The sequence below is a fragment of the Pungitius pungitius genome, chromosome 10 (assembly GCF_949316345.1).
Source record: "Pungitius pungitius chromosome 10, fPunPun2.1, whole genome shotgun sequence".
In the NCBI taxonomy this organism is placed as follows: Eukaryota; Metazoa; Chordata; class Actinopteri; order Perciformes; family Gasterosteidae; genus Pungitius; species Pungitius pungitius.
The window spans coordinates 3,861,223-3,888,852 of NC_084909.1; the positions used below are offsets into that span (position 1 = coordinate 3,861,223).

The 27,630-nt window shown below is 49.1% G+C and overlaps 2 protein-coding genes across 16 annotated transcripts in view; one reads left to right on the plus strand and one right to left on the minus strand.

Moving 5' to 3' along the window:
• The first annotated feature begins 1,360 nt into the window (after nucleotides 1-1,360).
• LOC119229105 (TBC1 domain family member 8) lies at nucleotides 1,361-11,115 on the plus strand. The gene is made up of 20 exons (XM_037489254.2): nucleotides 1,361-1,673; nucleotides 2,891-3,001; nucleotides 3,109-3,227; nucleotides 3,323-3,551; nucleotides 3,626-3,866; nucleotides 4,677-4,884; nucleotides 5,050-5,235; nucleotides 5,646-5,789; nucleotides 5,871-6,021; nucleotides 6,733-6,947; nucleotides 7,287-7,404; nucleotides 7,748-8,033; nucleotides 8,176-8,335; nucleotides 8,494-8,592; nucleotides 8,685-8,753; nucleotides 8,881-9,133; nucleotides 9,297-9,362; nucleotides 9,448-9,534; nucleotides 9,625-9,734; nucleotides 9,862-11,115. The coding sequence occupies exons 1-20, from the start codon at nucleotides 1,547-1,549 to the stop codon at nucleotides 10,180-10,182; spliced, it is 3,300 nt and encodes a 1,099-aa protein (XP_037345151.2). The 5' UTR covers nucleotides 1,361-1,546; the 3' UTR covers nucleotides 10,183-11,115.
• A 131-nt stretch (nucleotides 11,116-11,246) lies between these two features.
• The window catches only part of neb (nebulin), a 54,884-nt gene continuing 38,500 nt past the window's right edge, over nucleotides 11,247-27,630 (minus strand). For 3 of the 15 annotated variants that reach the window (XM_062565086.1, XM_062565097.1, XM_062565085.1), the window contains 36 exons: nucleotides 27,286-27,390; nucleotides 26,206-26,310; nucleotides 25,158-25,259; nucleotides 24,971-25,078; nucleotides 24,788-24,892; nucleotides 24,609-24,713; nucleotides 24,412-24,516; nucleotides 24,203-24,307; nucleotides 24,003-24,113; nucleotides 23,760-23,870; nucleotides 23,563-23,664; nucleotides 23,374-23,478; nucleotides 22,781-22,870; nucleotides 21,810-21,923; nucleotides 21,631-21,735; nucleotides 20,686-20,790; nucleotides 20,277-20,381; nucleotides 19,822-19,932; nucleotides 19,362-19,472; nucleotides 18,757-18,870; nucleotides 18,571-18,675; nucleotides 18,367-18,471; nucleotides 18,000-18,104; nucleotides 17,409-17,501; nucleotides 17,038-17,130; nucleotides 16,587-16,679; nucleotides 16,392-16,484; nucleotides 15,751-15,843; nucleotides 15,480-15,572; nucleotides 14,702-14,794; nucleotides 14,203-14,310; nucleotides 13,505-13,691; nucleotides 12,656-12,748; nucleotides 12,216-12,356; nucleotides 12,031-12,134; nucleotides 11,247-11,892 (listed from right to left, as the gene is read on the minus strand). In XM_062565086.1, coding sequence (XP_062421070.1) covers nucleotides 11,719-11,892; nucleotides 12,031-12,134; nucleotides 12,216-12,356; nucleotides 12,656-12,748; nucleotides 13,505-13,691; nucleotides 14,203-14,310; nucleotides 14,702-14,794; nucleotides 15,480-15,572; nucleotides 15,751-15,843; nucleotides 16,392-16,484; nucleotides 16,587-16,679; nucleotides 17,038-17,130; nucleotides 17,409-17,501; nucleotides 18,000-18,104; nucleotides 18,367-18,471; nucleotides 18,571-18,675; nucleotides 18,757-18,870; nucleotides 19,362-19,472; nucleotides 19,822-19,932; nucleotides 20,277-20,381; nucleotides 20,686-20,790; nucleotides 21,631-21,735; nucleotides 21,810-21,923; nucleotides 22,781-22,870; nucleotides 23,374-23,478; nucleotides 23,563-23,664; nucleotides 23,760-23,870; nucleotides 24,003-24,113; nucleotides 24,203-24,307; nucleotides 24,412-24,516; nucleotides 24,609-24,713; nucleotides 24,788-24,892; nucleotides 24,971-25,078; nucleotides 25,158-25,259; nucleotides 26,206-26,310; nucleotides 27,286-27,390 — 3,897 coding nt within the window. In that variant the 3' untranslated portion in view covers nucleotides 11,247-11,718. Of the gene's footprint in view, nucleotides 11,893-12,030; nucleotides 12,135-12,215; nucleotides 12,357-12,655; nucleotides 12,749-13,504; nucleotides 13,692-14,202; nucleotides 14,311-14,701; nucleotides 14,795-15,479; nucleotides 15,573-15,750; nucleotides 15,844-16,391; nucleotides 16,485-16,586; nucleotides 16,680-17,037; nucleotides 17,131-17,408; nucleotides 17,502-17,999; nucleotides 18,105-18,366; nucleotides 18,472-18,570; nucleotides 18,676-18,756; nucleotides 18,871-19,361; nucleotides 19,473-19,821; nucleotides 19,933-20,276; nucleotides 20,382-20,685; nucleotides 20,791-21,630; nucleotides 21,736-21,809; nucleotides 21,924-22,780; nucleotides 22,871-23,373; nucleotides 23,479-23,562; nucleotides 23,665-23,759; nucleotides 23,871-24,002; nucleotides 24,114-24,202; nucleotides 24,308-24,411; nucleotides 24,517-24,608; nucleotides 24,714-24,787; nucleotides 24,893-24,970; nucleotides 25,079-25,157; nucleotides 25,260-26,205; nucleotides 26,311-26,708; nucleotides 26,811-27,285; nucleotides 27,391-27,630 lie in introns of all 15 variants that reach the window. The other 12 variants (XM_037489252.2, XM_062565087.1, XM_062565089.1 and 9 more) reach the window with 12 other exon arrangements.

A 27,630-nucleotide genomic window follows, 5' to 3' on the forward strand; every position in this document is an offset into this window, starting at 1 on the left:
TCATCGAATGTTAAGATTACAACACCTTAAATGTTTTAACATTACTTATGTAGTGATACAGCGTGTGAATCCATGTTTAAACAGACCAGGGACAGATGAGGAACTCTTCTGTTGAAGGGGTAGGACAATAATAAAAGGGACTCCAACTTCCGGGTAATTCTCAACATGACCATATAAGGAATGTGAGCGCAGCATTCCATTTGTGGCCGCTGAGCAGGAGAGCCAACAGGTGCTCTCACGCACGCAAACGCACGCGCACACAAACTACGCTAACAGCTTACAACTGAATTCATAAATTCTTTTCTTGATAACAGATGAAGAAAGACCAAGAAAATAGAAATGTATTTTTCATGTAAATATATATATATGAAAAATAGTGAAAAAACAGTGAATTGAATGAAACAGATTGATAGATATATTTATGCTTTATTCGTCTCCAGGTGGTAATGTGTGTGTAGCAGAAGCAGAACAGGACTCATGTGAAATCGTTAAGGCCCCATCAGCTTTACTTGCTTAACTTCCTATTTTTGTATTTCCTCTTCTTCACATCGCTCTGAGTGAAATTAGTATTTTATGTTTATATTTATATCTACGTGGTCTGACTAAAAAGTGGATTTCCAGAAGCAGCACAATCACTGTGTGTCAATGTGCTTTTAACTATTGGCAAATTCAAGTTCAATAAATATATATTATAGTATATTTTCTTATTTAACATTTGTAATGTTTTGTTCATGATCAGCATTCAGCCATCAAATCGATTTGTCATAACAATAGTTACTGTGAAAATAACGTCCTTGTATGAACAAATAAAGCAACGGATCTTTGGAGGAAGCGAGTATTTAGGCTTTTCCTACTTTGATCATAAATAAACAGCCTGGAGGGAAGCAAGGAGCCTTCGTGAGAGAATGAACGTGCCGAGCACCTGAAAACCCTTCAGCCAATCACAGGGCACACAGAGGCTCCGAGTCGGAAGTGGTGAAAGGGAAAAGTTGGTGAAATGTGGAGGTTACGGAATAAAACGAAGAGCTCCCACTCTGTCCTTCTTCAGGAACCACATAAGTGGGTCTTCGTGTGTGTGTGTGTGTGTGCAGCTAACATGTTAATAAACAAATAGAATAGTTTTAATAGAATTATAGAGAGAGTTATACAACTCTCTCTATAAGTCTATTAAAGCTTTGACCCTATAATATTTACATATTCTGATTGGCATAATGTCGAACGAGATTGTTAAAATGATTTATTTTAAAGAAGTCAAACACATCATTAAAAAGAATGCAGTGGTTTGTTGTCCAGATTTAGTATTTCATTTTTCAGATTGAACACATTCAGTCACAGGTCGAGTCATTCTCGCAAATAGACGATCTTGGTGCGCGGTGTCGGCTCCAGCTGCTGCGGAGGAGCCGCCTCGAGGGGAGGAAGTGTGAAACCTACAGCTGTCCGGGGGGGGGGGGGGGAATCTCCCCGAAACCTCACCGCTGGAATCAACCAGGGGAAGTGTCCTCCGGGTCTCCTCCGCGCGGCAAGAGACCGACAACAAGCAGAGAGAATGTGGCTGAACCCGGAGGAGGTTCTGCTGAAGAACGCGCTGAAGCTCTGGGTGACCGAGAGGAGCAACGACTTCTTCCTCCTGCAGAGGAGGAGAGGCCACGGGGAGCCCACGGGACGCATCTCAGGTACCTCGGGGACATCCGTCCAGTCCCGCTGTGTCCACCGGAGAAGGACACACGTGCGTCACCCAGGACAATGAAACCGTGTCAAATACTCCACGTTACAAATAACGCGTTTAATGTCGAATTGTCGTCTGCTGCTCGGTAACACGGTTAAAGATGTCAATATGTTGTTGTGTTACTTCCCTAAAGCTTCCGATGTAAATGTCGGATTTAAATCTGATCTCTACACAACACATACCACACTGGAAAAACACTGGTTCGTGTTTCAAAAGTGGACCTCATTTAACTAAATGAAATCTACGATGTACAACGGATTAATCAAAACAACGTTAAAGTTCTGTTCATCGTTAACAGACTCTCTGTGGCCGCTTTGTGGGGACAAAAGTCTTTAGTGTCCACTTCCTGTTTGAAGGTTTGTCTCAGAGATCTGAAGCAGAGTGAGACCTCCCTGCTCGGTGTGAGAGGGTCAAACTCTCTGTTTTACCGCCAAATTACCGCCAAACTACACCTAAACTACAGCCAAACTACACCTGCTTCAGGTACCCCGGAACGTGTCTCCTGGGTCGTTGTGGTGCTTTAGTTGTGTCTTCACAGCAATAGTAGGAACTTCCTGTCCGGTCTACTTTGTCTACGGGTTTGTCGCCATGGTGATGGAGGGTCAGGTCCTGGCCAGCAAGCTCCTTTCTGTTTTACCACTCGGATCGACTTTCAGTGAACAATGAGGTCATTTCTTTTTGATTATTCATTTTTTAGAATGTGATCATTATTGCTTTGGAGTTCCTGAAAGGAGATTTCGGCCATCGAGCTCTACTTGATTTTATAGTTAATACCTGTGCTTCACTAGATTCAAGTTATAGTTATTGTTGCATCCGAATTTCTGATTCTAAACATCTGCAAACTTCTTGTCTTTATTCTCAAGAGAAAAACGGATAAAAAGAGCAGATCAGCTGCTCCTCGTGAAGCTCGAATGCCGCGAGCCTTTTGTCCACAGACGTTCGCTTGCTGCCTCTCGGTTTACGACCACGGTGTAACTGGGTGTAACCGTGGGTAACCGGTGGTAACCGGGGGTAACCCGTAGTGGTGGACAGCTTACTGGACATTAGCTCAGAATGGGATGATATGAGAAAAAACATGTATTATTAATATTATTGTCCCGGCAGTGAGCTGGGCGTCTTGGGTCCCATGTGACCGTAGATATATTTTCGGGGTCCTCTCTGCAGGTCTGCTGGTCGGCGCTCTGGACTCGGTGCTGGACTCCAACGCCCGCGTCTCCCCCTTCAGAATCCTCCTCCAGGTCCCCGGGTCCCAGGTCAGCTGGGTCGTCGCCAGCGGTGAGCCGGACCCCCCGGGGCCCCCCCCCGGCCCCCCCCCCCCCCCCGGACACCTCTCCGAAGGGGAGGCCCGTCCGCTGACTCTCTGCTCCTCCTTTGTCCCTCAGGGGCCGCCGTGGAGGAGGTGAAGAAGCACTGGGACTGGCTGGTCCACAACCTGCTGTGCTCCCTCTCCGTGTTCGAGAACAAGGAGGACGTGGCGAGCTTCGTCAGAGGGAAAGTCAGGGTGAGGACGGGGGATGAGCCCCCCCCCCCGCTGTGGGTTCAGATGAGATGTAGCCAGCTGATGATTAAACAGGTCTGCGCGCCCCCCCCCCGTAGGGCCTCATCGCGGAGGAGGTTCGGGGCCGGCAGGCCGCCCAGGAGGTGGAGCCGGAGAAGTTCAGGGAGGCGCTGGTGAGGTTCGAGCTGCACTTCGGGCTCCCGGCGTCGGAGAAGCTGGTGACGTACTACTCGTGCTGCTGCTGGAAGGGCCGAGTGCCGCGGCAGGGCTTCCTCTACCTCAGCATCAACCACGCCGCCTTCTACTCCTTCCTGCTGGGGAAGGAAGGTCTGTGCCCCTTCGAAAGAGACTGGGTTCCGTCTTGGTTTCTGCGGCATCTTTTAATCGAGACTCTTCCACAGTGAAGTTTGTGATTCCCTGGGCGGAGGTGACGTGGTTGGAGCGGGTCTCCGGCGGTCTGATGACGGACGCCGTCCGCATCAAGACGCGCCACCGGCAGAGGGAGTTCTCCATGTTCCTGAACCCGGACGAGGCCTTCGGGGTCATAGGTCAGCTGGCTGACATCGCCCTCAGGAGGCTGCTGGACAGCGAGGGCCTGGAGGTGGACCGAGTCCTGCAGCAGCCCGCCCGCATCACCAAGAGGTCAGTGAGGTCCGGCTCTGCTGCCTTGTTACCATGACAACGCTGGTGCACCTCAGGGATGGGTGTCAGCGGTCAGACGAGTCAGGAGGCGGTGGAAGGGCTTCAGTCCCATGTTACACGGGGAGGAAAGACTCTGCTTCCCTTTTGGTTAGCAGCTTCTTTCATTGTGGGAATCCACAAAGCTGATTTCCGTTTGATTTTTGCCATTCAGATAAAACAGTTATTTCTGTTTTTCAAAACCTCAAACCATAACAGGAAGTGGAGCTAAAGAGAGCAGAAGCAGGCGGGTAGCAGACCGCAACACTGAGATATTTATGGTCTCGCAACCGGCAAACAGGAAGCAACACATTTGGACTTTGGTCTCTTCCTGATGTCAAGACACCTTATAACGTCTCTGCTGGAGACCTGTCAATCAGCGTTAGGCCCCGCCCTAAAGCATCCCCTGCTTTATGGTCTGTTTGACTCTAAATGGACCATCATTCACTAAATGAACATCATGCTGTATGGAAGAAGACTTGAAACTAGAGACTGAGACCATAAACTCATGTTTACAATGTTTACTGAGGGAATAAATCAAGAGAGAAGTAGAGTCATTTCCTCATAGACGTCTATGGGAGCAGAGGAGTCGCCCCCTGCTGGTCACTACACAGAATGACGCTTTGACACATCCGTAGGTTGCTGAATGCTGTCCTTGCTGCTTTTAAGTTTTAAGAAGAATATATACGAGAAAAAGGAGTCCAAACGAAGGGGTTCAGGGGTCATTTGGGTTGTCTTCACCTGTGTGTGTCCCCCCCCCCCCCCTCCCCCAAGGATCCTGGAGGAGCAGGCGCTGAGGGAGTACGTCCTGGCCCTGTTCCGGCTGCCTCGCAGCGAGTGTCTCCACGAGGTGGCCTCGTGCTCGGTGTGGACCCCCCACGCCCGCTGCCACACGGCCGGGACCCTCTACGCCACCGACGGGTACCTGTGCTTCTCCAGCCGGGAGGAGGGCGTCTGCATGCTGCTCATCCCGCTGTCCGAGGTGGGTGTCCATCCATCTGTCCCTCTCAGGTTCTGTGATGCCTTCAGGAGAGTTATGAATTTACACGGCTCATTCACAGCTGCCATCATGTGTTTTGACTTCTTGGACATTGGAGCTTTGAAGCCTTAAATTGTCCAATGTAAACGTATTCGACCTTCTCCCCAGGTGTTGTCCGTAGAGAAGGCGGAGAGCACCGCCCTGCTCCCCAACCCCGTCATCGTCAGCGTGCGCACCAAGAAGGCCTTCCAGCTGATCGAGCTGCAGGCCCGGGACCAGCTGGTGGAGAACGTGAGCTCCAGACTCAGGGCGCTGCAGTGGAAGAAGTCCACGTTCCGCAGCAAGAGGAGCGCGGTGAGGCCCACCCCCCCCCCCCCCCAGCTACAGGAGAGCCATTCAGAAGAATACATCTGTAAAAGAGTAAATGTGGACATATGTACAATCTGAAATGAGCACATTTAAACATTATTTTGTTGTATTTGGTTTTATATATACACAATTATTTATTTATTTTTCAATTCATATTTATTTATGAACTTATTTTATTTAGTCCTCATTCATTTATAGATGTTTTTTTTATTATTTTTCATGTGCTCTTGTGACTCGACAACGACGTGCCACAAAGGTCCAAGTGAACTTCGACTGCTTTACACGTTTCCAGTAGACGAGACTCAGCCGGAAGCCTGAAATAAAACGGCGAGAAGCCGCACTGCTTGTGACGTCCAAATGAATCGCTCCTTCTAAACCCCTCCCCTCTCGCTCAGAGCGCCCCCACCCCCTACTACACCTTCTACTACGACACCGGCCCCTCCGACGAGGACGAGATGGAGGAGCAGGTTCTGCGCAACACCGTCAACAGCGAGGCCTTGATGACGGCGTTCCACCAAAAGCAGCCCGGAGCCGACCAGGTGGAGGAGACGAGTCCCCTCAGAAACCCACCCCCCCCCCCACGCCCGCCCGCTCTGAAAGTGTTTGATGGTGTCTCACAGGGGGCGGAGCGGGAGAAGGAGCGGCGGTGGGAGGAGCATTTCTCAGAGTTCGGTCGCGGCGTCCACATGTTCCGCACGGACAAGATGCACAGGCTGGTTGCCATGGGGATACCGGAGTCGCTGCGAGGGCACCTGTGGATGACACTTTCGGGTAGGAAGGCGTGTGTGAGGGATTCGGTACAGGAAGCCACCTCTGGCTCCTCTTCCTAGTGACCGCCCCCATGAAACAGGGGATGCTTTGGGGCGGGGCTAATGAGATTTGACAGGTGTCTATCAGGGACAACGTCCTCCTCAGTCCATATATGGTCACTTCCTGTTGTTCAACAAGGCAATTCAAAATGCTTCACATAAACCATTAAAGCATCCAAACATAAAGCAAGGAGATTTACAAACAGTTAAGAACATTGATGCATTGAAAATAAAATAAAAATAGTCATTAAAAGGATAAAAATGGAGTTAAGTTAAAAGATTTAAAATAGAATACAAATTGCAGTATAATTTACGAATGTCTGAATTGCAGAAACAGTGAATTAAAGGCAGCAGCAAACAGGAAAGTCTCTAATCTAGATTTAAAGGAGCTGATAATTTTTCATTGTTGTGGCATCGATGTTTTTTAGTGGTTTGATGACGGCAGGTTTAAGGTCATGTGGGAAGACACCTGAGAGGAGGGATGTGTAGGAAATTGTAGGAGATCAGTGGTCATGCAGTTTGAAATAATAATTGAAAAAATAGTGTCATGGTGTTATTCTGAGATTGGGATTTAAAACTGAGTGTTTCATATCGCCGGAGGCGAGCTAGTTAGCATTAGCGGTCATGGTGTCGTGTGCATGGCTTTGACTTGTTCCCCCCGGGGTCGTTGCAGACGCGTCCTCGGAGCTGGAGGCCCACCAGGGTTACTACGCCAGCATGGTGCAGAAGTCGATGGGCCACAGCAGCTTGGCCACGGAGGAGATCGAGCGAGACCTCCACCGCTCGCTGCCGGACCACCCGGCCTTCCAGAACCCCACCGGCATCGCCGCACTGAGGCGCGTCCTCACCGCCTACGCCCACCGCAACCCCAAGATCGGATACTGTCAGGTAGGGTGGTGGTACGCAGTAGGAGTAGTATGAGTAGTATTAGTAGAGTGAGCAGGTATACTGAAGCCATACGTATACATGCAAGTTATATTTAAAAAAACTAGAGACTGAGACCATAAAGTCATGTTTACAATGTTTACTGAGGGAATAAATCAAGAGAGAATTGAGAGTCATTTCCTCTAAGACGTCTATGGGAGCAGAGGAGTCGCCCCCTGCTGGTCACTACACAGAATGCAGCTTTAAAACATGAAGCTTTTAACTATCGGTGTTAAGTCACATCTGATAGATCACATGTGTGAACATCCTGGGTGACCTGTGGGTGTCGTCTCCCCCTCTCAGTCGATGAACATCCTGGCCTCGGTGCTGCTGCTCTACACCAAAGAAGAAGAAGCCTTCTGGCTGCTGGTGGCCGTTTGTGAGAGGATGCTGCCAGACTACTTCAACCGCAGGGTCATAGGTGAGAGGTCGGAGGGCAAGTGGCGGGGGCTTCAGTCAGCTGCTGCGTGGTTAAAGTGGTTTTGTAGCTTCTGGCTGTTGATCAGACACCAAACCGATTATTTCTGTCCTCCTTTCCTGTGTTTGTGAGTAGAGGATGTCCGGGTTCTGCTGAGGGTTTATTTTTGGATATTTGTTTAAACCGTGTGCTGAAGACACTTTATGGGCCTCATCAAGCCATTCGAATAAACAACACTCCAGTGATCAAAATATTATATACAATAAAGATTTACTTTATTGACTAAATCTAAATCTGTAATGATCGGACATCCTGTGTTCCCCCCCTCTCCACCCCCCCCACGCAGGGGCCCAGGTGGACCAGTCCGTCTTCGAGCAGCTGATCCGGGAGCGTCTGCCGGAGCTGGCGGAGCGCGTGCCGGACGTCTCCGCCCTCTCCTCTGTCTCCCTCTCCTGGTTCCTCACGCTCTTCCTCAGCGTGCTGCCCTTCCTCAGCGCCGTGCGCGTCGTCGACTGCTTCTTCCTCCACGGGATCAACGCCATCTTCCGCCTGGCCCTGACGGCGGTGGAGGCCAACGCCGCGCCGCTCTCCGCCTGCACGGACGACGGCCAGGCGCTGATGATCCTCGCCAGGTGGGATAAATATTCATACGTATTTATTAACTACTGATCAATCAGGAAGGAAGGAAAAGACGACGTTTCGCTCTGATTCCCTGTGGGTGTGGTGGCGCCTTCATGAAGTCCTCTGAAGGACACCCCTCTGGTCTCTGTGCAGTTTTCTGGACCAGGTGGGAAGTGAAGAGTCGCCATGTCCTCCGTCCTCGCCGCCTGCCGCAGAGGACGCCAGCACCGCCCAAAACCCCGGCAGCACCATCGGCGACGTCCCCGCTGTGAGACACACAAACATCACCGACCTCATCAACGAGTCCCACGAGGTCCGACCCGCTGTCTTTGTCTTTATTTTAAATGCAACTCGATCGGGCTCATTCATGTTTAATAATAGAAATGATCATAAAAATGACAAAAAGGCTGATAAGAGACGGTGGAGGTGACGGAGGACTTGATGTCGGTGTCTCCTTGTCCCCTCCCTCAGAGATTCGGAGACCTGACGGTGCGGCAGGTGGAGAGTCTGCGGTGTCGCCACCGGATCCGAGTGCTGCAGTCCCACGAGGACACCACCAAGGACAACGCTGTGAGCAGAGCTCCGCCCCCAGAGTGCTACAGATAACGCCACGAGGTCCGCCTCCTCTCACACCTCCTCCTTCTCCTTCTCTCCTCCTGCAGCTGAGGGTGGTGACACCGGATGTCTCCATCCCTGCAGAGACCCTGTCCGCCGTCTACGACCTCTTCAAGGTATCTCCTCGTCCACGTCTCCTCGTCCATACTTCCTCATCTATGGGTCCTGGTCAACGTCTCCTTGTCCCGTGTGGGTTGCGTCCCCTGCCTTCAGAGTCTCCCCCCCCCCCCCCCCCCTTTTCAGATGGAGCACCTCATCAGCCTGTACTGGGGCGACGGCAGCTCGGCGGCGGCTGCGGAGGCGGCGGCGTGGCGCCCCGGCGTGGAGCGTCAGTACCGGCTGGACCGGCCGCAGTTCAAGAGCCTCTACGGGCTGCTGGCGCCGTGGGCCGCCGACGCCCACCAGCACGCCGACACGCTCGCCAACCGCACCTTCACCCTGCTGGACCAGGACGGGGACAGCCTGGTGACCTTCAGGGAGTTCACAGGCTGGCTGGGTGAGGGGGGTTATGGGAGTATGGGGGGGGGGGGGCGGGGACTATTCAGTATTTCTCAAGTCAGAGTTCAGTGGCTTGTGAAAAAGTGTGCAGTCAATACCTGTGCATGTGCAGAATCTGCTGCAAAGATGAAGGACGTAATGGATGACGGCGTCTCTTTCAGACACTTTGTACTGTGAGGAGCTGAATGAGAAGATACGGCTGCTGTATCGGCTGCACATCCCACCAGGTCATTGGTTGTCTCATCAGGGCATACAGCCCCCTGTCATGAATATACGTACACGTTGTATTGATGAAGCTGTGTTTGTCTGCAGCTCTGACTGAGAGCGAGGACGAGCCCTCCCTGATGAAGAGCCCCCCGATGTCCACCAACAGACCCCTCTGTGTGACTCGGCCCTCTGGTTGGTGCAGGGGGGGGGGGGGCAGGAGCGAGCTGAAGAAGGCGGGGTTCCGGGTGGGGCTCGCTCTCACGTGACTCGCTGTGGTTCCAGGTGCTGCAGCAGGAGAGCCGGACTACCAGGAGCAGCTGAAGCAGATGCTGAAGGACCTGGGGAGGCAGAGGGAGAAGGACGTGGAGAAGCCCGTGCCGCTCATGAACCAGGTAAACCACTACTCTGTGATGTCATGTCTACTGTCCACATTTCTGACGTGGGACTCCTTATACCTTTTTTTTTGCTTTCCATCGCTATGAAACCAAACATCACATTTCACCCTCTTGCTTCCCGCAGCGCGAGTTCATCCAGTTCTGCAAGACGCTCTACAGCATGTTCCACGGCGACCCCGAGGAGAACGAGCTCTTCCAGGCCATCGCCCACGTGACCAGCCTCGTGCTGCAGATCGGCGAGGCCGGGCACCGCGGCTCGGGGTCAGAGGTCGGGGTGGAGTGGACGGTGAGCTTCGCTCAGATCGTGGCGTCGCTGCTCACCGAGCAGACGCTGGTGAACTTCTTCGAGAAGCCGGTGGATCTGAGCGCCAAGGTGGCGGCGGCCAAAGAGAAGCAGTACCACCAGAGGGCGGGTCTGCTGAGTCTGCAGCGGGCGCCCAGGTGAGATTGGCCGGGTGGCGGCGTGACGGAGTGGAAGCTTCACGCGGCGTTCACTGGATCTCCAAAAAACACTTTGAGCCAAAAAGTCCAAACGAATCGAAAGGAAACGTCCAGAAGATCATTTTCTTTGAAGCTGTGATCATCTAACGTCTAAATGACCTAAGAATTAGTTTTTTAAGCTGTGACTAACAACTTTATTGGTGGTTGATGGTTGAATAACTTTTATAACTAATTATACGTAAGCTAATAAGTTAATAAGCTTCTCTGGTGACTCATTCATAAGGTAATTAACAGTGAATGAACCAGTCTGATTTATGTCTGATGATGACCCATAAACATTCTAAACAGATGGTAAATAATACATAATAAAAATGATTTAAATGTTATTACAATCAAACAAGTATTTAATTGTAATAAATGAATGTAGATGGAACTCAAAGGTCAAACTAATGTCGCACTGGAGGAGATTTTCGAGACCTGGCAACCCAAATAATGTCTTTTCATCCTTGCTTATTACTGATGAAGATGTTGATTCCAACTCACAGTGTGAACGTTTTTTTATTATTATTATTATTATAATCATAGAAGCTTGAACCGGCGAACGGACAAATCAACCTTGCCGATCTTTTCTACTGATTTTGTAACATCTTGTTTCTTTAATTTTGAATGTTTTCAAATGCACCTCAAAATATATATTTTTTAAATGATTGGGAAAATCTACAATTCCAGATCTTTGAGAAAAAGACAACTGCTGGAATTCAACTTTGAAATAAAACACATTATTTAAAGAACGAGTCTGATCACATTCACATTGAGCTGTTTTCTGTTTGGGGAATTTTTAATTTTGCATTTATATTAAACTGATGGTAATTCACCTCTATTATTCATAGTCATGTGAAAATCTTTTATATAACCCTAAAATATATATATCACCATTTTACAGCTTACCTGAACCAGCTACCCGAGGAGAACTACCTCCACCTACAATGTCACATTATCAGAGACAGATGCTTATACTGTACATGTACGTGATGACGGGTGAGGAAGGAGAGGAAGGAGGCGCAGTGCTGCAGGAGCTCGTGTCTTTATTGATGCAAACAAACACACATTCAGGAGGGAAGACTGAGGCTCGACTCTTCATCGCTGAGGAAGACGCTGACGGACTCCTCCTACGTTTCATCGTCACACTCCTTTCGTATTCTCTCCTCGGTGTCCCTTAATGATCGGAAACTATTTGAGGAGAGAATGTTCCATATATGCTAGTATTTCTCTTTTTAAATATACAAAGGGCGCGTTGGCGAGTGTTTCTCAGGGCGCTTTTAAAATGTCGTTCAGATGTAGTGCGGTCAGAAGTATTTATGCGTCGCGTTATGTACGTTACATCTGCACGGAAGATGGCGGTCAAATGGAGGGTAACGGTCACGTGACGGATAACGGTCGCATGGAAGATGGCGGTCAAATGGAGGATAGCGGTCACGGCGAAGATGGCGGTCACACAAAGCACTACAAACTAGGTGGCCTTTGGTTTTCGGGACGTCCCTCAGACGGCCTCCACGTAGTTGGCGGGCAGCATGCCGGTCTTGCCGGTGCGCTGCACCGTGCCGTACATCCAGCCCTCATCGATGGCCTGCACGTTGACTATGACGTCGCCGTCCTTGAAGGAGACCTCGTCGTTGTCCGCGGCGCCGTAGTCGTAAATGGCGCGCACCGTTTTCTGTGCAGGGGGGGAGAGGGGCGGTCAAAGGATGAGGCCCTGGCATTCTCTACGTTGACCTTTTTGAGATTTTTTAGAATAAAGTGAATGATTATGACTAATTAGATGTGTGTGTGTGTGTGTGTGTGTGTGTCTCACCCCGGTGGTGGAAGGGTGGGAGGGGACCGAGGACACGGTGGTCTGCTGCGTGGCCACGGACGAGGACCTCTGCTGCAGCTCCACCGTCTTAGCGTGCTGGTACCCTGTAACACACGCGCACATGAGACCCTCCACCAGCCCGCCGGGTCCATGCCACACATCAAGGTTATCGCCGGAGGACGTACCGGCGGAGGAGGCCATGAAGCCGTTGCTGTAGAGGGACATGTGGTGGTCTGGGTCCTGGGACACCTCGGACTTCTCGTCCCCCAGGCCGCTCAGGGCGCTGGTGGAGCGGGAGTGCTCCTTACTGCGCCGCTGGGCCTGGACTGAGGGTTCGCAGATTAAAACACGATTCCTCCATTACTAGTCAATTAAGATTGTGAATCCTTCAGTAGTGATTTAGGAATTGATTATAAATTAAAGCTTTAAGGCTTGATTTATATGTATAGATTTTCTTTTAAGCTTTTTAAAATTTATTTATTTTTGTATTTATATTTTCTTTATTTGGCATACAGATGCTAAACTTTAAGCTAAAGCTTGGACCATCACAAGGTGACTCCATTTGTGTTCATTTGGAAATCTCTTACCATTTATTACCATTTAATACACTTTGACATCTTCTCACCTGACATCATGTGGAGGCTTCTGGACTGGATATTGTCCTCAGCCGGGTCGTAGTCGAACACGGAACCGGGGTTCGTCCGCCAAACACGCAGATCTACGGGTCACATACACCATCAATTAGTTTGTTGCTCCTATCCATCTTTATAGAGTCTTAATTGGATTATTGTGTTTTGAATAGATTCAGTTGAGAGAAGATATTGCTGATGTTTTGATAATAGGGTTTATGCCTTAGTTGTTTGGATTAGGTTGCAATATATGACAAATCTATTTCATCTTCATATAAAGTATTTGAAAAAAATATTTATTTTCAGTTCAAATATATATTTTATTGTTTTTTTAAAACTTAACAACCGCGCTAATGTTAGCATAGCTTGGTTCACTGATAACCTAACAAAGCATATAACGTTAGCTTCTTCCTCCAAAAACAACTAGACGTCTGGTTATAAATCCTCCAGTTAAAAATAATGGATTCATAGTCTATTAATTTTATTGTTCAAAAGATTTTGGATGGATTGGTGGATTTTGGTTTTCCCTCTTTTGTGTGTGACATCACAAACAGCTAGCCGCTAGGAGCCAGGAGCTAGAAGCTAGGAGCTAGGAGCCAGGAGCTAGAAGCTAGGAGCCAGGCGCTAGAAGCTAGGAGCCAGGCGCTAGGAGCCAGGCGCTAAAAGCTAGGAGCTAGAAGCTAGGAGCCAGGAGCCAGGAGCTAGAAGCTAGGAGCCAGGAGCTAGAAGCTAGGAGCCAGAAGCTAGGAGCCAGAGGCTAGGAGCCAGGAGCTAGAAGCTAGGAGCCAGAAGCTAGGAGCCAGAGGCTAGGAGCCAGGAGCTAGAAGCTAGGAGCAAGCCACTACCGGTGGTTGTCTCCTGGTCGTGCTCGATGGCGCGCCTCCTCTCCATCTCCACCACGCGCCTCTGGATGCCGCGGTAGTTGATGTCGCTGAAGTCCTGCGTGTTCTTCTTCACACGCTCCGTCACCAGGTCGGAAGTGGTGGGGGTGAAGCTGCCTTTGCTCTTCTCAAAGTCCTCATGGTACCTCACCTGAGAAGAAGACCAAGGACCACAGCCGTTAAAGGAACATTCAGAGGGAGGTATGAACACAATTAAGTCTTCACTAGTTAATTAAAACCTGAAACTACAAATTGTATTAAAGACCTGACTTTGATTCTCTACAAGTTAAGGTATAAATAAGTTATTTATAACTTTCTGAATGTTTGTTTGTTTGTTTGTTTTGAAAAAGATCAATAAATATTTTAAAGGTAATTATTTTGTCATGAAGAAGCACGTGAAAGGTTAGAGTAGCTCCTTGTAGTAATACAATTACTATCAGTAAAACAACTATTTTTACCCACAAGCCACCGTGGTTCCAACAAGCTGAGGGTTGTGTGGCTGCATTAGGCTTCCTCACCACTAGGTGTCACTAAAGTTCTCGCACTGTCCCTTTAAGTGTGAGGAAACCCTAACTGATGCACTCCAGCATCCGGGAACTACTTCTTATTTGTGACCTTGTGTCTGCAGTGACATCAGCAGGAAGTAAACCGTGAACTCTGACCCCGGAAATGATGCGCTGGGTCTCCCTCACGCGCCTCATCTCAGGTGTGTCCAGAACGAAGGCGGCCTTGCCCTGCACCTGCTTACGGAAGCTGTCAGAGTACAGCACCTGGTGGTGGTGGTGTTGGGGGGAGGGGGGGGGGGGGGGGTCAGAGCAGAGAGAGGACACTCAGTGAGCCACCCTAGTAGTTCCACACATGAAGCAGCTGTTAGCGGCACAAAGAGGCCGAAGAGGACACACACACAGATGGAATGAGCTGGAGGTGGGGGGGGGGTTACTGGGATCTAAGACGGATGAATTAGCAGGGAGATTCTTTTTTGAGGATGAATTGTTAAAAAAGAAACAAGATAACATTCCCAATCTCCAGTGGGAGGAAGATGAAGAGGAGCAGTCTGGACAACAGGAGAAGTTAATGATGAAATGAATAATTAATACGATAACCAGAGGCAGTTAGGACGGGGTTAACATATAGAGGGGGGGGGGGTAAAGCAGAACACACCGAGCTAATGTTTTCCTGGTTCCTTTTGACCCGCTCCATCTCCGGGGTAAACACCACGGGCGTCCCCTTGGCTGAACTGTCTCTATACAACACCTACAGGACAGAAGCACAGAGCCAATCAGAGGCTGAGACGCACACACACACACGCACACAAACACACAAAGACACACACAAACACACACACACACACACACACACACACACACACAAACACACACACACAAACCCTCTGAACCCTCAAGAAACCCACCGGAGGTTTATTGTCCTCATATTTCCATCTTTTGTGTGTGATGGAACGCAGAATTATTTTTTTTTTAAAAATTGAATTAAAACAAATGTTTGCTTTAAACAGATTTTTTTAAATTCTAGTTTAATTCTAGTGAAACTATGAAGGCAGAGATGAGAGATACAAATAAATGAACACGATTGTTATCGCAGTAATTCAACTCAGTAGGTAGCGTGAGGGGGTCAGAGGGTCAACGTGGATGTCAGAGTACAAAGTGGTTCGTACAGAGCGGCCCCCCCCTGCAGGAAGAAACACATCAACCACTTGGGAGGAGATTTAGTGGGAATAAAAGCTGTGGGTTAGAAGGAGAGGGCCCCCCAGGGGGGGCCACACAGGAGGTGATGATGGTTGAAGATTAGAGATGTAGGGGGAAGAATAAAAAAGAAGAGAAATGAAGGGTCAAAGTGGTGATGAGGCTTGTGAATGGTGGAAGGGGGGGGGGGGGGCACTACTCTCCACTCTGTTAGCGTCACACGCCGTGGATTCTGCTACCGAGCTGATGTGCTGCTGCGTCTGTTTGACCCGCTTGACCTCGGGCAGGTCCGGGATGGCTGTGCCCCGACCCGGAGAGTCCTTGTATTTTATCTTTAGTGTGGGGGGGGGGGGGTCCAGAGAGGAAAGAGGAGGAAAGAGACAATCAGAGAGACATCGGGAGACCGGGAGCAACTCAGCAGAGACACAAAGACACATTCTCCTGAGGAAGGGTCCCTCGCTGTAACATCTGCATCTGACATTTGGAGGCTCGGGGTGGGGGGGCAGGTACCGTGCTAATGTTGCGCTGATTGCGTTTGACTCGCTCCATCTCGGGGGTCCCTGAGACCGACGTCCCTTGTTCCACTCCCACTTTGTACTGAATCTTTTGGAAGGAGACAACACACGAGAAGAAGTCAAACACTCTGGGAGGCTTAGTTTTATTAAGGGTGGAGATGTTGGTGTCAATGAAGGCCGGTGATGGAGTTAAGATGGAGGAGGAACCGAGAGAACAAAGCACGGAAAGCTTCTTCAAGGCTGCGGTCGAAAAGGCACAAGATCCTAATACACGTGGTTTTATAATCATTATTGATGTTTCTGGTTATTGAGGATGAGCTTTTTCACAGCTTTGTTTACCATAATCTTTATTCATTTTTTTTCAAAGTAAACAAATGGACAAGATGGACATGTCGATTGTGTTTGTGTTGCTTCAATTTAAAAGTAAAGAAGAGAGTTGTGGGTCGATATGATCCCCTTTCCTTTCGTAAAGGTTTGGGCCTCTGTTTCCTATGCTGAAGGAGCTAGGAAAGGAAGCATCACGGAGGAACCTTCGCCCGCAGCCTTCGGCTCTTTAGTGGGAGGTCAGAGGGCGTTGTGGGGAAGATGATTTTAAGGGAGGGAGGGGGGGGGGGTCACTTCTACTAGTCCTTCTACCGAGCTGATGTTCTTCTGGGTTTGTCGGACCCGCTCCACCTCGGGGAGGTCAGGGATGGACGTGCCTCGGCCCACTGACTCCTTGTACTGAATCTGAGGCACAAACCACAGAAACACAGTGAGGCGGATGAGTCATGAAGAGGGGGTGGGGGGGGGCAGAAGTAGGCACTCTCTCTCTGGGGGGGGGGGGGGTACCGTGCTAATGTTGTGCTGATTGCGTTTGACTCGCTCCATCTCGGGCGTCTCTGAGAGCGACGTCCCTTGTTCCACTCCCACTTTGTACTGAATCTTTTGGAAGGAGACAACACACGAGAAGAAGTCAAACACACTCAAAGGGCGCCGGGTTTTCCAATGTGAGAGGGAAGCAAATGCTAAAAAAGAGAATTCAGGGAAATTAGCTTATTTTGGGGGGAAAAAATGGAGGAAATGACGTTCTTGAGGAAACTGAATGAAGCCGACACTCGACGCTGATGAAGAAGAAGAAGTCTGTGATTGATGGATCTTGGTTCTTGGTTAAGATGAAGGGGAACCAGGGAACCCTGGAGGTGCAGGTTCATTCACAGACAGGAGAGCTCAGAGCTTTTGGGGACATGGTTTTAAAGGGGGGGGGGGGGGGGTCATTAAAGGGTCACTGCAGCGCTTCTACCGAGCTGATGTTCTTCTGGGTTTGTCGGACCCGCTCCACCTCGGGGAGGTCAGGGATGGACGTGCCTCGGCCCACTGACTCCTTGTACTGAATCTGAGGCACAAACCACAGAAACACAGTGAGGCCCCCCCGGGGGGGCCAAGCACACGCCGTCATGAACCCACTTCGCTGCAGACGAAGATAGCAGCTTCGTCAGGAATGGTCAGTTCATCCAAAGTAAACCACACCTCTGGCTACAGTTAAAAGAATGGAAGGAATCTGTTGTGTTACAGATGTGCAGAGATCTGGAGACCAGCTGTGGCTCCCTGGTCTCCAGGCATGAGGGGGATTATGAGGGGTGAAGGGTCACTCCGGGGGGAGGGGGGGGGTACCGTGCTAATGTTGCGCTGGTTGTGTTTAACTCTCTCCATCTCGGGGGTCTCAGGCAAAGACGTTCCTCCTCCCACCTCCTCCTTGTACTGAATCTTTACATGAAAGGATATGATTAGCCTCATTTCTGATACACAACGCACACTGAAGACACACACAGGGAACACACACTGCACTGAAGACACACACAGGGAACACACACTGCACTGAAGACACACACAGGGAACACACACTGCACTGAAGACACACACAGGGAACACACACTGCACTGAAGACACACACAGGGAACACACGCTGAAGGACACACACTGGTAACACACACTGAAGGACACACTCAGGGAACACACACTGACGGACACACACTGGTAACACACACTGAAGGACACACACAGGGAACACACACTGAAGCACACACACAAGTTACACTGAAGGACACACACTGGTAACACACACTGAAGGACACATCTGTGAGGGGACAGACACACACGGGGCAGCCGGTTAGAAGCAGAGGTCACAGGTCATGTGGTCGGAGCTTGTTAGAGGAATCAATTGATCGTTATCAGGAAACATCTGGAATGAAACGCCGTAGATACCGAGCTGAAATTCTTTGAGTTCTCTTTAACACGCAGCATTTCAGGAGTGTCCTGTATGGAGCACACTTTGCCCATTACGCTTCTATGGTCAATCTGGTATTGATGCTACAGGAGAAGAAACACAAAGGTGCAGTAAAAGAGATGAAGAGAGGAGAAATAAAGACAGAAGATCAGAAACAGCAGGTTTCTGTTATGGCAACAAACATTCAATTCAAATCACGAAGACAACGACATATTCGGGATTAAAGGATTGGAGATACTTTGCAGCAGCCATGGAGACAAACACAGAGAAGAACCTCTAGAAGAACCCTCAGGAGGACCTTGGACTCCCCTCTGAGACAAGAGACAGATCAATGGTTCTACTTACGGTGCTGAAGTTCTTCTGGTTCTCTCGGACTCTCATCATCTCCGGAGTGTCCAGGATGGGGACGTAGTGAGACATGGTCTTCTCAGCCTCCTCTTTGTACTTTTTCTGTCGGACAAAAACACAAACCGGGAATAAATGATTCAAATGGAGAGTTTTAAATGAGTTAGTTTTTAGATAATCTTCGTCAAACTCGGATAAGCCAACCTGGCTGATGATGTTCTTCATCTGCTGAGCGTGGATGATGTCCGGCGTGTCGATGACGCTGGTGTAGCTGGCCCGGTCCATCTCCGCGGTGTGCTTGTACTTGGTCTGAGGATCGGAGGGCACGCGTTGAGGTTAGCACTTTGAGCTTTGACGTCTGAGACCTTCAGAGAGGGGGAGAGGACAGACCTGACTGAGGATGTCGGTGGCGTTCCTCGCCCTCATGAAGTCCGGCGTGTCCGTGGCCAGAGCCAACATTCCTCTTCCCTTCATCTCCTGCTCCATGGACTTCTTGTACTCCCTCTGCAAACAGCAGCATTGGCGTTAGGAACCAGCGGCGGCTCGGCGGCGCATGCTTCAGAGTTAGTGAGGAGGATAACGCGTGTTTACTCAGAGGGGCTGCAAAACCAAAACCAGGAAGGAGTTAGAGGTGTGTGTGTGTGTGTGTGAAGCTCCACCCACAACTGAAAGGTAAAACAGCAGTGGTTAGGGGAAGTGGGTTAAAGCTTACATTTAATATAAATATATATAGATGAATGTGTATGAACACAGCAGGTAAATCTGCACCGAGTCCGAGAACAAACATGAACATGAAATGCAGGAGAAGAAGAAGAAGCTCCTGTCACTCCAGGAGGATGAGGGATTAGTGATGAAGCAACCAGTCAAACCTTTTTAGAGCGACGGTGAAGCTCAGTTAAGGGAGGGGGGCAACTCAGCGGGTGATGCACCAACAGCAGGGATTGTGGGAAATAAAAGGCACTCGGGGGGGCGGCGTTTCCGTGGTCTCGCCGTACCTCGGACAGGATGTGAGTGGCATTCCTTGCTCTCAAGCGCTCCGGAGTTTCCTCCAGCACAGTTAGCCCTTTACCCTTCACCCCCTCCTCTAGATCCCTCCTGTACTCTTTCTACAGGGCGGAAGAAGAACAACCCCCCCCAAACAAAGATCAGAATCACAGGGGGCCGTCCTGCCTGCATCACAGGGACAGAAACCAACGTCTCAAAGTGCACAAAGGGAGCCACATCTTATGAGGAACCATGTGACCATGGAGGTCACGCGTGCAGACTGTTAACGTGGAGCCGTTAGTCCTCTTCTGACCCTGAGGTCAACATGCAGAGAGACACCTGTGTGGAGAGAGACATGCAAACAAACCAGGATAAAGGAGCATCCCCGGGGGGGGGGGGGGGGGCTGTGGTCTTAGTACGATTACAGGTAGATGGGGAGGTTCTCAGGGATCACATCGTCCTCTTAGTTACCTCACTGGCTATTCTGGTGGCGTGTCTGACATGTATCATGGCGGGCGTGACCTCCAACCCAGAGAGGTTCTTGCCCCTCATGTGCTCCTCAAAGTCCTTCTTATAGTCTTTCTATTGGCCGAAAGAGATAAACACAGAGCTCAAACAACAGCATGCAGGCAGATCGGCGGTCACCTGACACCCGTATGCAACCATTGTGTGTGTGTGTGCGTGTGTGTGTGCGGGGGGGGGGAGGGCGAAAGTCACAATAACCACAAAAACCTGGATGGATGTTAAAACTCATTGAAATCGAGCAATTCCTGAAAGAAGAAGCAGTTTGAACAGAAAGCACACTGGAATATACAGAAACACTATATATATAGAGAGATATATCTATATATCTCTCTAAATATATATATACATAAATAGATATATAGAATATACAGCAAGGAGAGTCAGAAACAAAGGTTAATCACCTGACTCTGCATGTGCTGCGCCTCCTTAGCCGTCACATACGTGGGCGTCTCAAAGTCCAGCATGGCCTTCCCCTTCTCCTTCTCATACTTCTCCTTGTACTTCACCTGCGCACACACACACAGGTGAGGAGGTGGTGTATCTGAGCCTCAGGTGAGGAGGTGGTGTATCTGAGCCTCAGGTGAGGAGGTGGTGTATCTGAGCCTCAGGTGAGGAGGTGGTGTATCTGAGCCTCAGGTGATGTGAGAAGGTGGCGTATCTGAGCCTCAGGTGAGGAGGTGGCGTATCTGAGCCTTAGGTGATGAGGTGGTGTATCTAAGCCTCAGGTGAGGAGGTGGTGTATCTGAGCCTTAGGTGATGAGGTGGTGTATCTAAGCCTCAGGTGAGGAGGTGGTGTAATGGACCACTTACGTTGCTCTGGAGCTCAGAGGCCTCCTTGTGATGGAGCTGCTGTGGTGTGTCAGCGATCATGTGGTAGTGACCCTTACTCTCCTCGTGCTTCTTCTTGTAGCAGTACTACGGGGGGGGGGGGGGGGGGGGGGGGGGGGCAGCTCAGTACAGCAAACTGTCTGGAGCTTAACATCCATCACATGGTCAAAAGTCCCTCCTTTTATGAAACATAATCAAACTAACAGAGATTATAGTGATTTATTCATGAGAAATACATTATAAATAAACCAGAAAAGAAGTTGCATATTTCTTGTATTTAAAAAAATAAATAATTTTAGACTAAATCCATAACTTAAAAACCTGAAATTAAATCTGAAAATTTGCGAGAACGTTAAGAAGCTAGTTTTTTTTGTTATGTTGATGCACTTCCCACCGAAAACTTATACTATATATTCAGAATACTGTTGCCATCAATATGACAATACAAGTGATTTATGAGCATAATCTTCAGCGTACCGACTTATCGTATCATATATTTACTACGTTATCCAAAGGAAATATGCAACTTTCTTTCTCATAAATCCAACTTCCACTGAAAATTTGGACAATTTCAATTTGTTCTCAGAATATTACCCCCCTCCCCCTTCTGTCTCTGTCAGTTATACATTTAACGCATAATTCAAATAATATGCAATATTGAAAAGTGAAAATTGATAGTTAAAGAATTAATGGAAGAGTTTTGTGTTAAGTGATAATTATTAAATGATGATGATGTTCAAACTACAGGAGGACGATGAATGAGGTTACAGCATAAGAGGGTCAAAGAGGAGGAAAGGTCAAAGGTGAGAAGGGTCACTACCAGATGAGGTCACAGAGTGATGGAATGTGTGGATGAGAGGTGTTAAAGTGCTGCTTCCTGTGAGGGTGATGTCAAAGGGAGGGGGGAGGGGGGGGGGGGTGTCTTACGCTGCTGGACAGCTTGCTGGTGCTCAGGTTGTGCTGCATGGACAGAGACTCGGCCATGTCCGTCACCGGCTTGTGGAGCTTCTTCAGGTCTCCTTTGTACTTGACCTGCGAGGACGCATGGGTGTCAGGTGGGAGGATCTGGGACAGGAAGTCGCGCTCCGAGACGCTTCTTCACTCACCTCGCTCGCCAGCTCGTTGGCATCCTTCAGCGTCTGGTAAATCTTACTGTTCTTCAGGTCATACTGGGGCTTCCTTCCTTTCATCTCCTTGTCAAACTTCTCCTTGTACTTCACCTGTGCACAGCGTTAGCTCAGTTAGCTTAGCAGCAATGGAGACCGAAACCATCGGGAGATGTTTGGAGAACAAAATGCTCTGGTTCAGATTGTATAAAAAGGGATGGCTTTCTTTAAATATCACGTCTCAAATGACGTCTGCATCCCCTGTTATACTTTTCTAAATGTCATGCGTTGGTTTGTTTCCTGCTTCGTTTCCCGCTTCAGGCTAAAGATTATATTATACATATATATATCTTTAGCTCTAAGAGCCTATACATGGAAGAGGTCGGGCGGTAGCATCGTGTTTCAGAAGGAGCCTGAACGAAGAGAAAAGAGAAACCAACCCGCGTTATTTCGCTTCATCTGTTAATTTAAACGTCAGAGAGCTGAATGTTCCGATTAGAAAGGAATAAAACCACAGAGCCGACACCCAGATTAACACGTTTGTTCTGTACAGATATCTGGAGACATGCGAACGAAGGTCCTGAGTCCGGAATGGAACGGGCCATGTGAGGGGATGCGGCATGCTGCTCTACTACAAAAGAGACTTTTAATGCAATAATTCATCTTCTAAAAACTGAATTTGGGGGAATAAATGTTTTTGTTGCGTTCCTGTTGATGCTCTAAGGGGAACGTTCTAGTTTTAGTTGGCTCTGCTGTGTTTCATTGTTACATAACTTGTATTAAATGGTCCTTCAGTATATACGTAGTGTAAATGCAGTAATGCAACAATGAGCCACAGTTTGCGAGGAGAGGCAAAGGACAGAGGTTGCACACGATGCTGAACTGCAGAAGAGGAAACGGTATCCCATGGTTACGGGCGAGGAGGACACGGAGAGACAGAGCAGAAGCATGAAGGGCCTCAACCTCCTTACATCACTAGTCACTGCACTCATTTTCTTAATGTGGCGCATCTGGGGGGTGTCAAAGGAAGACGCTCCGTGGAGGGAGGGCTTGTCCTCCACCTGCAAAGCGCAGTGAGATGGAGGGACGAGGACACACAGATGAGGACACGATGGAAGAGGGAAGAGACGAGGAGTCAGAAGAAGGTCGAAGGAAGAGGACAGGGTTAAGGACGGGGACATGAACAGTGAAAATGAGCAGTTAAAACACGTAAATGTACTTTCATGATGATGAAGGGTGATGATGAGGCAGGAAGCGCTACGGAGGAGCCTCAATCTCTTAAAAAGCCTCCTAATGCTGAGCAACTACATCAAATGTATTCACAAATATGAAGAGTTAGCGAGAACAGGTGGTGTGAAGGGAGCCAGTCCCCCCCCCCCGCACCCCCCCACCTCCCACCACCACCGCGAGGGAGCCCGGATCAAAGCCGGTCTGACTGTGAGAATCAGACAGCAGATCTCCGCAGCAGCCCGTCTCCGGACATCTTGTGCAATACATCAGGTTGCCTGGGAGACGGATGAGCGCCGCGCCTACGCGGGCCCGGCTGGGCCGGTTTGCGGCGTACCTGGCTGGTCAGTTTGGACACCTCGGTGGCCAGAGCGATGTCGGGGCGGTGCACCAGAGAACCTCCACGGCCCGCCTCCGCACGAGCCTTCTCGCGGTAGCCCACCTGTGAGGAGGCAAGAACCAGAACCGCACTCAAAACCAGAACTAGCATGTCCCTAAATGATAACATTCTTTGTGAGGATCATACCTCACTGATGAGCTTGGCGGCCTGAGTGGCCTTCTGGATGTCGGGGCGGTCCACCACGCTGGTGTAGTGGAGGTTGGCTTTGGCTTCCTTCTTGTAGGCGACCTGTTTTTTCACAAAGCAGAATACAGCAGGCACTGAAGGATGAAGGAATCCCGCCGCTGTAAATGAAATAAAGCCTCCTGCAGCTGATGACTCACGTTGCTCTGATTCTTGGCCACCCCCATGGCGTGCTGCACGTCGGGTGGAACGATCATGTTGTTGTAGATTGACTTGCCCTTCTCCTTCTCAAACTTTGCTTTGTACAGTTTCTGGAAAGAAGGCAAAAGGGTCCGTAAACGTAGGTAAGACCTTCATCACCTGAAACCAGGACCTTCATCACGTGAAGGTAAGACCTTCATCATGTGAGGGCAGGACCTTCACCCCTTGAAGGTGAGTCTTACCCCGCTAACCAGCTTGTTGATCTCCTTGCTGTGGACCGTGTCCCGGGTCTCTGACAGGGTGGTGAAGGAACCAGATTGCATGTTCTTCTTACTGGCCGCCTTGTACTTGCTCTGAGGAGGGAACGGAGGACAACACACGTCCAGTTAAACATCTCACTCCGTTCGTGACCAAAGCTACCCCTTCACCGAATGAAGCGCACCTCTGACACCAGGGAGCGCACTGCCTTGGCGTGCAGGATTTGGGGAGTGTCGCTGACGGGGACGTAGTGGCCCTTCCCCTTCTCGTACTTCTCTCGGTACTTCACCTAGAGAGCGGCGAAAAGCGGAGTAAACAAGAGCTAACCGGAGCTAACCGGAGCTAACCGGAGATAGCGTTCAATTCTGTGAGGTCATTGGTTTCATCACGTACCTCGCTGGCCATGTCGTTATTCTTCATGGCCAGGAGGGTCAACTTGTCGTCCACTACGGACATCACGCAGCCCTTCATCATCTCTTTGTCGTACTTGTACTCGACCTGTTGGGGGAAGCAGGACGGATTATGAGTGTGTTTGTGAAGCACGTCTCGTTAGACATTCGAAGTACAGGTCAAAGGAAGCCTGGGCTCACGTCGCTCTGCTGCAGGGAGTTCTTGGCATTATTCAGGAAGTCGGGTCGGTCCGCTGTCCAGATCCACTTGTTCTTGGTCGCCTCATACTTTTTCTTGTAGTCGAGCTAAACAAAGAACAAACACTTGAGTCGATGTTCTGGGGTACTTTGAGGTGGAACTTGAATCTGGAGGCGCTCACGTTGCTGATGTTCTTGTAGGCCTCTTTGGCAGCACGGATCTCATGAGCCTCTGGGTCGATGTTGATCTGGGCTTTGCTCTTCTCGTAAACTTCTCTGTACTTCATCTGCAAGACGCATTAACAAATTCCACGTAAAGACGAGCTTCTCCTGAAGAGGTGCGGCTGGTGGGGGGCGGGACCTACGTTGCTGGTGATGTCCTTGACCCTCTTCATGTGCTGTGTGTGCGGCGTGTCGTAAGGCAAGGTGTAGCCCTTGGCCTTGGTCTTGTTGTGCTCCATCTTGTAGATGATCTGAGGAACAGTCGTCATGTCAGTCAGGACACATTCGGACAAACGACCCTGTCAAACATTTTGCATCTTAAAATCTCACGTCTGTGATCTTCTTGCTGCGTTTGTGGGCCTCGTACTCGGGGGTCTCCAGGATCGAGGTGAACTTGTCCTTGGCTTGTTCGTACTGCTCCCTGTACCTCCACTGGTGGGGGGGGGGGGGGGTATAGATGGTTAGTTCCACTCCTGATATCCATCCACCGCTGTAATTATTCATTCCAATTTGCTCCACTTGTTGGATAGGTCTCGTGCACAATGAGATCTTGGAAGGGTTCGCTATGTGTAATGAGTGAAGTGGTGACGTGTACAGGTTCATGAAGACATGCCTTATGAAACATGCATCTACAGACAAGGATGAAGACAACGACACGTGGTACCAATTTCCAGTCTGCAGGGAGACGGGGACGAATCTGGAACATGCTGGACTCCTTCTACTTACCCACAGCAGACCTGACTACGGCATTACTGCCTCATTTAGGTCGATGTATGTCCATTTTTTCATTTTATTTTCAGTGTTTCTTAAATTGAATTCTGCACATTTTGTTTTGTGTTTTGTTCCGGTATATTTTTAAATGGGGCATTCAATGTAGTAAATGTATGTCAGATACATTAAGTCTCCTTACAGATACTAATCTGCACGGAAGATGAGTTAAGAAGAAGTGTGGCGAAAGCTTTAAGTTTTATTAGTAAAGTTTACATTACTGTGTTCTTACTGTATTTTACATTACTGTGTTCTTACTGTATTTGTGTTTCGTCTCAGGTGAAGATCAGGCTCCCCTGATATAATAACTACTATTTTATTTGTTTTTCTTTAAAAAGGATGAATGTAACACATTCCCATACTCATGTTTTTACCTAATGAACTATCCTGCTTCGATCCACATGTGTGGAATGTGTGGAGCAGTCCTTGAGGTTCAGGATCAATGAGACATGAAAAGAAGTGAATGCATGGATGGATCACAGCGTGGAGACAACGGGGAAATGAAGTTAAACCTCCTTTGAGGGGTTGAAGTGGTTTGGATGGAGGGAGCGATGTACGAGAGGACCAGTGAGACCTGGTGACCTCTGACCTCTCTTCCACCAGTGTTTACCTTACTGCTCATAGTGGACTGGTAAAGGGCCGAGAGGATGTCGGGCCGGTGGAGCTCATTGCAGCCGCTCTTTAGCAGCTCCTTAGCTCTGGATTTATACTTAGCCTGTTCTCACACACACACACGTACACACACACACACGCACACACACACACAGCATGCCAAAGGTGAGGACATTAGAAAAAACACAGAAGATCTCCGGAGAGTGTGATGGAGGAGCTTTGTCCTCATCTGTACCTTCAGAGTGACGGAAAGCTTTGAGTCCATGAGCTCGATAATCGATAATAATAGAAAAATAGAATATAACATATAATGTATATTGTAATATAAAATAAAAGAGAATCCCCTTGGATTATTGAGTCTCTCTGATGGCACAGATGAGAGAGACAGCCGTCCAGCCAGAGAGACACACGTCCGCTCTGTCATGCAGAGGTCTGCGGGGCGCCGCGGGGCGCAGCGGAGGAGGCGGGGCCGGTGGTGCACGCGGCGAGGGGCCCGATTACCTGGCTCATCAGGTTGTTGGCTCTGGCCAGTACGTATCTAGGGTCGTCGGTGGTTATGGTGAACTTATCCTTGGTTTTCTCATAATTGGCTCTGTAGGATCTCTGCTCAGAACGTCAGAGCGGTTAAAGACAAAGAACTGAAGTACTTGATCAAGTGCTACTTGGACTTCGAAGTATTCCTCCAGAGTATTTAGAGTTCTACTCAAAGCATCTTATTCTGGCGTGCAACTGTTCTTCCATGAAGGGATAAAGAAATATGACAACATACTACAACAACATTCCAAGGAACCATTGATAGTTTAAATAAAACAGTCTTATGAAAACGGAGTACTTCTAAACTGTGGTATTTCTACTTCTACTAAAGTAAAGGATTGCTGAAACAAGTTTTATACATCGTGGTTACCTGTGAAGAAAATAAGGGTCATGAATCATAGGAACAATAATGATACTTTTACCTCCAAGCTGAGAGTCCAACAGAGATGCCCAGAGACAGAGAAGTGGGATTAAAGAATCTACTTTACAAAGTAGGCAGAACAAGGTGTTTTTGCTACGCCGGGTGGCGGGTGGAGGGACTCACCTCGTTGATGAGGGTGGAGGCGTACTTGGCGGCCTGGAAGAAGGGCGTGTCGCAGGTGTACCTGAAGTTGCCTCTGTTCTTCTCGGAGGACGCTTTGTAGAGTCTCTGCCAGCGAGAAAAGGAACCCGTCATTGAAAAAGAAGCAGAGAAACACTCGGCAAAAATAATTTGCGACCCCGCTGAAGGCCTGAACCCTGATGCATCATGGGAGAGACCGATGTTTTACTTGCTAAGAGAGCTGTTCCAAAAACAGGAAGAGAGGCTGAAAATTATTATGTGACATTCCTGTCAAGGGGGTATATATAAAACTGCAAGGCTGTAATAACTGTAATAGAATAAATATTG